The following is a 7,877-nucleotide window of genomic DNA, read 5'->3' as shown; positions in this document are numbered from 1 at the left end:
AGTAAACTGACAATATCGTCAACAAATAAAAACTAGACTAAAATGTTAGGAAGGGACTAGTGGACAAGAGATCCAGTATGTCATTTTACATTTGTTTACACTTGCTGAAAATAGCAGACCTACAAGCTCACAACACGTCGCACTGCGACACGTTGTGGGCTTGTAGATCGGCTATTTTCAGCAAGTGTAAAATCAACCATTTTGACGGCATCAAGGCCCGACAAAATACATTTTAGTCGACTAAATCACCTGTAGATTTAGTCGACTAAAATCTCATGACATTTAGTCGACTAAAACTAAACTAACTAACTAAGTGAAAACTATTCAAGAGACTAATGACTAAAACAGAAATTTGCTGCCAAAACAAACACTGGTTTCACGAACCAAAGACTTGTAGCCAAACACAACCAAAGAAACACAAATAAACCGCAACAAAATCCAAATTTCCAATTTCTTTTAAAATTACTCTGCACGATTTAATAAGTTCATGTCCAGCAAATACAGCAGGAGATCAGAACAAATTGTTTAATTTAGAAGGGGAAAAAAAAGCACACATAAAAAGATCCAACATATAAAACGATAACAAGTAGTACATTATTCAAGGAAATGTAACATTAACAATATCAACAAACGTAATCACGTGAAACCCTAGTGTCCGTATTCATACCAGGTGGACATTTAGGCCAACACGGTCTTCATTATTATATTTTTGCAAAAAGATATATGTTAATGATGTTTAGAAGATTTAGAACACTTTCCTAGGGGTCTTTATGTGTGTAATATGTGGTTTTAGATATTGTAGATGTTAGCAGTGAGCCCATGAGTGTCTCTGATGTCATGGACACTGGGCTCACTTACTTCCTGGACTACATGTTGTCTCAGTAAGACAGCCCTCCCCCCTATCCACAAGGAGGAGCAGTGCACCAAAGCATTATGGGAATTGTAGTCCAGGAAGTAAGTGAGCCCAGTGTCCATGACATCAGAGGACACTGGGCTCACTGCTACAATCTAAAATATCTAAAACCACATATTACACACATAAAGACCCCCAGGAAAGTGTTCTAAAGCTTCTAAACGTCATTAACATATATTCTTTTGCAAAAAGGGTGAAGTGTCCCATTAAGTGGTTTAAAAATACCCCACGTTCCTCAACACACACACAGCTGTGAGTGCCTTCTGAGTAAAGTAGCGAGGAAGTTGAGGAGATGATGGTAGTCATTATTTGGGGAGGAGGCGTGGGGGTTGTCGTCAGTTCAGGAATCTGCCGTGTTCCTCTCCCCGAGTCAGCAGCAGCTCGCCACCTAGCTTAGGTCCTTTCTTCTCCTGGGAGTCAGAAACGTGTTACGTTAGGATTAGGGGTGTGCACCATTATGAAATTATTACCCATATCCGATTATTCTCAGGGTCATATCTGCCGATACCGATTCTGACCGATTATACAGAGGACCACAATGGAAACAAGCAGGCTTGGCCCAAAGCCTGTTGATAAAGTATTCAATCAATCAATAAATAGCATATACTCTTTTCCAAGTGTCTGTTTTCACAACTGAATGACTAAAGAATGAGATGAGTACACAAATTAAATATAGATTTATTTTTATTTTTTCATTGTTTTTGCTGGTGAAAACCGATTCAATAATCTGTATTATTTGAGACCGTTCCGATACCGATATGGCATTTTTTTTATGGCCGATATGACCGATTTCTGATTATGCTACCGATTAATGGTGCATCACTATTTAGGACTCATTGAGGGTGTTTTACACCAGTGGTTCTCAACGTTGTGTCCGGGCGGGGAGTGGACCACCATGGCTCCAGAAGATGGACCCTTATGGGGCAGGGGTGTACTGGAGGTGGGGGCCAGTCCCCACACCTGATGTTGCGTTGACCCTTATGGGGCAGGGGTGTACTGGAGGTGGGGGCCAGTCCCCACACCTGATGTTGCGTTGACCCTTATGGGGCAGGGGTGTACTGGAGGTGGGGGCCAGTCCCCACACCTGATGTTGCGTTGACCCTTATGGGGCAGGGGTGTACTGGAGGTGGGGGCCAGTCCCCACACCTGATGTTGCGTTGACTCTTATGGGGCAGGGGTGTACTGGAGGTGGGGGCCAGTCCCCACACCTGATGTTGAGAACCAGTGTTTTACATGGAAGAACTGTACTCGCACGCCTGGCTTGTGACATAAATTATGTATGTACTTAATGATCTTGAAGAGGTTGTTAAAGTCACTTATTATGTGGCTTTTTAAAAAATCAACTATTCTTCAGTGCGTTCTTTCGACCACTGTTCCGCTGAAGTTCTGCAGAAATGTGTTAGCTATAAATACAATACAATAACCCCATACAGCAGGCTATCAATTCCTTTTCACAAGTCAGATTAAAAGTGTTTGAACTAAAGCTGCAAAACAGAAATAAAGATGCAGAATCAGAGGTTTTCCAGCATACTGTAGCTTCCGTAGGGCACCGTCCAATTTAAAGAAAACACCACCCTTTACATCATACGTTTTCTGTTCCGTTCATGACCTCACGCCACAACTATTATAATTACATAGAAAAATGCAGTACTTTGTTCAAAATATAAGTGTAACTAAGGGTGAGCGCCATAACTTCTGACAAATGATTGTGTAAATGTCATTTACCTTCAGCATGCCATCTCTTTCCCACTTGAACAGCCCACAGTTACTGAAACAGACACAGAGATTACAGTTACTGAAACACACACAGACAGAGAGATTACAGTTACTGAAACACACACAGACACAGAGAGATTACAGTTACTGAAACACACACAGACACAGAGAGATTACAGTTACTGAAACACACACAGACACAGAGAGATTACAGTTACTGAAACACACACAGACACAGAGATTACAGTTACTGAAACACACACAGACACAGAGAGATTACAGTTACTGAAACACACACAGACACAGAGAGATTACAGTTACTGAAACACACAGACAGACACAGAGAGATTACAGTTACTGAAACACACACAGACACAGAGAGATTACAGTTACTGAAACACACACAGACACAGAGATTACAGTTACTGAAACACACACAGACACAGAGATTACAGTTACTGAAACACACACAGACACAGAGAGATTACAGTTACTGAAACACACACAGACACAGAGAGATTACAGTTACTGAAAAACACACAGACACAGAGAGATTACAGTTACTGAAACACACACAGACACAGAGAGATTACAGTTACTGAAACACACACAGACAGAGATTACAGTTACTGAAACACACACAGACACAGAGAGATTACAGTTACTGAAACACACACAGACACAGAGAGATTACAGTTACTGAAACACACACAGACACAGAGAGATTACAGTTACTGAAACACACACAGACAGAGAGATTACAGTTACTGAAACACACACAGACACAGAGAGATTACAGTTACTGAAACACACACAGACACAGAGAGATTACAGTTACTGAAACACACACAGACACAGAGAGATTACAGTTACTGAAACACACACAGACAGAGATTACAGTTACTGAAACACAAACAGACAGAGATTACAGTTACTGAAACACACACAGACACAGAGAGATTATGCATCCCAAAACGCAGTTTATAGTTAAGGGACGCAATAAAATAATGCACTTTAGTTTATTTTGCTAGCTTTAGTTATACTAATCATTTCTTTTTCTGTTTTCCACATGAATATAACCACATTATAACCATATAAAAGGGAATGGGAGTTAAATGCTGCAACTTGTAAAAAAAAGAAAAGAAAAATATGACTCCTAACGACTCATTTCTAAAAGACCATCCCTGCATCCTGGGACTCATTTCATTGAAAACCTGTTTACATCACTGTGTAAGGAAGGACCCCTGGGGGTCCCCGCCTGGACCTCTGGTGTCTCACCTGCAGTGTTTATGAGGCAGTCTGTCCAGAGCGATGGCCCGCTGCCCACAGGGACACTTGAAGAAGCGCTTGGTGGAATCGTGCCAGTGTAAGGCATGGTTCTGCTCCACGCAGCGGTCCGCGGGCTTGAAATACGTGTAGTTACACTGGAGAGAGACGGAGGAACACCAGACATCGTCACGTTGAAATGCATATTCATTTATCCAGCATATTATTAACGCACGTAGACCTGAGGCCGATTCTACAAAATGAAGATTTTGCGCAAGAGCCGTAATGCGCAAAAAAACGGCTTAATGGAAACACACCTAATGTCTGTTTCCTGTTCTATCACAGTGAAATCAGAAATGCGTGGAGTTTCTATCGCTGTCCATCTCGTTCTTATATACTTCTCTTTAAGTCAATAGAAATAACTCATCTAGTACCTTCTTACAGGAGACAGCTCGACACTTCATCTCTGTGGTTCCTCTCATCTTCTCCTCCATCTGCTCCTTCTGGACCAGCACGTCAAAGTAGCGTTCCTGCAGCTGGTACTCAGCCTGGGAGAGAAGAGAAGGACCTTTAAGCTTTATTCATACTTCCATCGCATCATGTTCACGTCAGTTGATAAGATGACAGCGATTGTATTAACCCATTCTGACCTGAGATCAGATTCTAAAAATGTCTTCTACATCCTGACAGTTTTCTGAAAAAGCTATGTTTCTATGTCAGTCGTTCTTTGATTTTTCAAAAATAGCAGACCTACAAGCTCATAGCGCGCCACCGAGTGGCGCGCTATGAGCTTGTAGGTCTGCTATCTTTGAGTGGTGGAAACCACTCCAACAACTGGCTTTGTACCCGTGTTTGTTCGTACCAAAAAAACGAGCATGGTTGCTATGGTTAGCAACCAAAAAAACGAGCATGGTTGCTATGGTTAGTATGTGACGTCAGACCACAGCTGATCAGGCTATATAAGACCTTGCACCACTCAGTTCACACAGGTGTGATTTTTCAATAGCTAAAGCACAACATAATGCTAACACCAAAAGGGGTTCCCGCCCAAAATGGGTTAAGCGATTGTATATGAAATACATCTTACCGCCTTCAGTACGAGTCCGTGGCGAGATTTGGCATTGAGGATCTTCTGAAACTCCTCGGACTCGACATATTCTAGCTGTTCCCGTCTCCTCTTCTGCGCTGGCATGTCCCCCTCGGCCCCAGACGACTCCCCTGCATGGGCGAGTGAAAAGGAATAGGTGAGGAGAGGACTTCACATTGACCAGGACCTAAACTCCTTGACCAGGACCTGGACTTCACATTGACCAGGACCTAAACTCCTTGACCAGGACCTAAACTCCAGAGGACTTCACATTGACCAGGAGGACCTAAACTCCTTGACCAGGACCTGGACTTCACATTGACCTGGACCTAAACTCCTTGACCAGGACCTAAACTCCTTGACCAGGACCTAAACTCCTTGACCAGGACCTAAACTCCAGAGGACTTCACATTGACCAGGACCTAAACTCCTTGACCAGGAACTAAACTCCAGAGGACTTCACATTGACCAGGACCTAAACTCCAGAGGACTTCACATTGACCAGGACCTAAACTCCAGAGGACTTCACATTGACCAGGACCTAAACTCCAGAGGACTTCACATTGACCAGGACCTAAACTCCAGAGGACTTCACATTGACCAGGACCTAAACTCCAGATGACTTCACATTGACCAGGACCTAAACTCCAGAGGACTTCACATTGACCAGGACCTAAACTCCAGTGGACTTCACATTGACCAGGACCTAAACTCCAGATGACTTCACATTGACCAGGAGGACCTAAACTCCAGATGACTTCACATTGACCAGGACCTAAACTCCAGATGACTTCACATTGACCAGGACCTAAACTCCAGATGACTTCACATTGACCAGGACCTAAACTCCAGATGACTTCACATTGACCAGGACCTAAACTCCAGAGGACTTCACATTGACCAGGACCTAAACTCCAGAGGACTTCACATTGACCAGGACCTAAACTCCAGATGACTTCACATTGACCAGGACCACATTGACCAGGACCACATTGACCAGGACCACATTGACCAGGACCACATTGACCAGGACCACATTGACCAGGATGTGTCCTTGGTTTGATTCCGGCAGACCTGTGTTGTACATGATCCCCCCCCCACCCACCCACCCCCCCTACCTACCTCAATAAAGACAAAATATCTATGCATATTTAGAAAAGATATCTATAATGTATATAGACTGGGACTGGAATGTGTGTGTGAGTTCTGTTGCGTACCGTCGGGTGATTCCAGGTTCTTCTCCACGCGGGCAGAGATGATGTCACCGTCGTCACTTCTCTTCCTCTTCACGGCGTTGGGGTCTTCCCTCGCCAGCGGTGCCCCGCCCCCTTTAGCTCGCAGCTTCCTGAGGGCCGCCCGCTTAGCGGTCGACAGACTCGGCGACGAGCTCGCCGCGGCTGGTGGAGGAGGAGGAGGGCTACCGTGGTCAAAGAATAGGATGTCCTCTCCCTCCGAGAAACCTTGTCCGAGGGTGGGGGTGGCGCGGGGGGCTCTCGTAGCCCCCCCGGTGGTTCCGTGCTGTGAAACCCGGTTCTGGATCTCCTCCGCCCGGCGTCGCCGGGTCTCCAGCAGCTCCTGCTGCTTCTGTTTCTGCTGCTTGATCAACTCGGAGGCCGTGATGGACTGGACCTCCCCTGGTCCGCCCGCGTCCTTGGAGCCTGGAGGAGAAGATTGGTGTCTGTGAGACAGGGTTGTTTTCGTCGACTAAAACTAAGATGAACAAATGTTCGTCGACCACCTTTTTTCACTGACGAAAACTAAATGGAAACTAAATGAAAACTAAGCTATGATGACTAAAAGATTAAATATATTGTCAATGTCGTCAACAAATAAAAACTAGACTAAAATGTTAGGAAGGGACTAGTGGACAAGAGATCCAGTATAAGTCATTTTACAATTAGTTGCATGCTGAAAATAGCAGATCTACAAGCGCACAACGCGTCGCAACGCATTGTGAGCTTGTAGATCTGCCATTTTCAGCAAGTGTAAAATCAGCCATTACGACGGCATCAAGGCCCGCCAGAATACATTTTAGTCGACTAAATCAACTGTAGATTTAGTCGACTAAAATCTTATAATATTTAGTCGACTAAAACGTAAGTTACGTATGTAACTATGGTTCTATGAGTCCCGAATGACCGCCAGAGGCGGTGCTTAAGCACTGAATACGTCCCTTCGCGCATGCGCCGTCGAGTATTTTATACCAACAATGTCAATTTTGACCCCATGATGACCCGGAGTCGTCTATATCTTCCGGCAGTCTACAGGGGTTCAGTCCCTACAGAATCTTCTCGCGAGACCACGAGGATTCTGAGTGACAAGAGTGCTCTGGCGGTCATTCGGGACTCATAGAACCATAGTTACATACGTAACTTACGTTCTATTTCGTCCCTGCTGACCGCCAGAGGCGGTGCTTAAGCACTGAATGACTTATACCAGCAAAGTCACGAGGAATCCTGATCCCAAGCCATAAGGAGTAGAATCGGAGGACTCTCGTAAGAGGACCACGTCCAGCGGGTGGGGAGTGGCAACACTCACAGTGGAACATAGAAAACTCGCTGACAACTCGCTGTCATCAACTCGCTGCCCATGAGGCAGCGGCACAGATATATTCCAGGGGTACTTCCCTCGGGGCAGCCCATGATGTGGGGACGCTCCCGTTAGAGTGGCACCTCACGCCAAATGGTAGGGTACGATTACTCGCCCCATAAGCGTGGTTAATGGCATCCACAATAGTGTGGGGCGGGCGCTGTCTGGAGAGAGCACCGCCTTTGAAAGGGCCATCGTCACAATGGAACAGCCATTCTGACCGCCGAATGCATGCGGCAGGTCTAACAAGCGGCTCTCAGGGCCCACGTTGGGCGCAATAGTTCCCGCTTGTCAATCCACTCTCCT

At 45.1% G+C, this 7,877-nt stretch overlaps 1 protein-coding gene across 2 annotated transcripts in view; it reads right to left on the bottom strand.

The window, feature by feature from the left end:
• Window positions 1-456: 456 nt before the first annotated feature.
• Window positions 457-7,877, bottom strand: part of mcm10 (minichromosome maintenance 10 replication initiation factor) — a 29,073-nt gene continuing 21,652 nt past the window's right edge. The window contains exons 13-18 of one of the 2 annotated variants that reach the window (XM_079494348.1): window positions 6,200-6,640; window positions 4,983-5,113; window positions 4,330-4,443; window positions 3,908-4,053; window positions 2,639-2,681; window positions 457-1,323 (exon numbers count right to left, since the gene is read on the bottom strand). In XM_079494348.1, the coding sequence (XP_079350474.1) occupies window positions 1,249-1,323; window positions 2,639-2,681; window positions 3,908-4,053; window positions 4,330-4,443; window positions 4,983-5,113; window positions 6,200-6,640 (950 nt within the window). In that variant the 3' untranslated portion in view covers window positions 457-1,248. Of the gene's footprint in view, window positions 1,324-2,638; window positions 2,682-3,907; window positions 4,054-4,329; window positions 4,444-4,982; window positions 5,114-6,199; window positions 6,645-7,877 lie in introns of both variants that reach the window. The other variant, XM_079494349.1, reaches the window with a different exon arrangement.

This window comes from Electrona antarctica (assembly GCF_951216825.1).
Source record: "Electrona antarctica genome assembly, chromosome: 23".
Taxonomy (NCBI): domain Eukaryota; kingdom Metazoa; phylum Chordata; class Actinopteri; order Myctophiformes; family Myctophidae; genus Electrona; species Electrona antarctica.
Note: the sequence above shows the minus strand (reverse complement) of the source record. Positions and strands in the feature narration are given on the sequence as shown.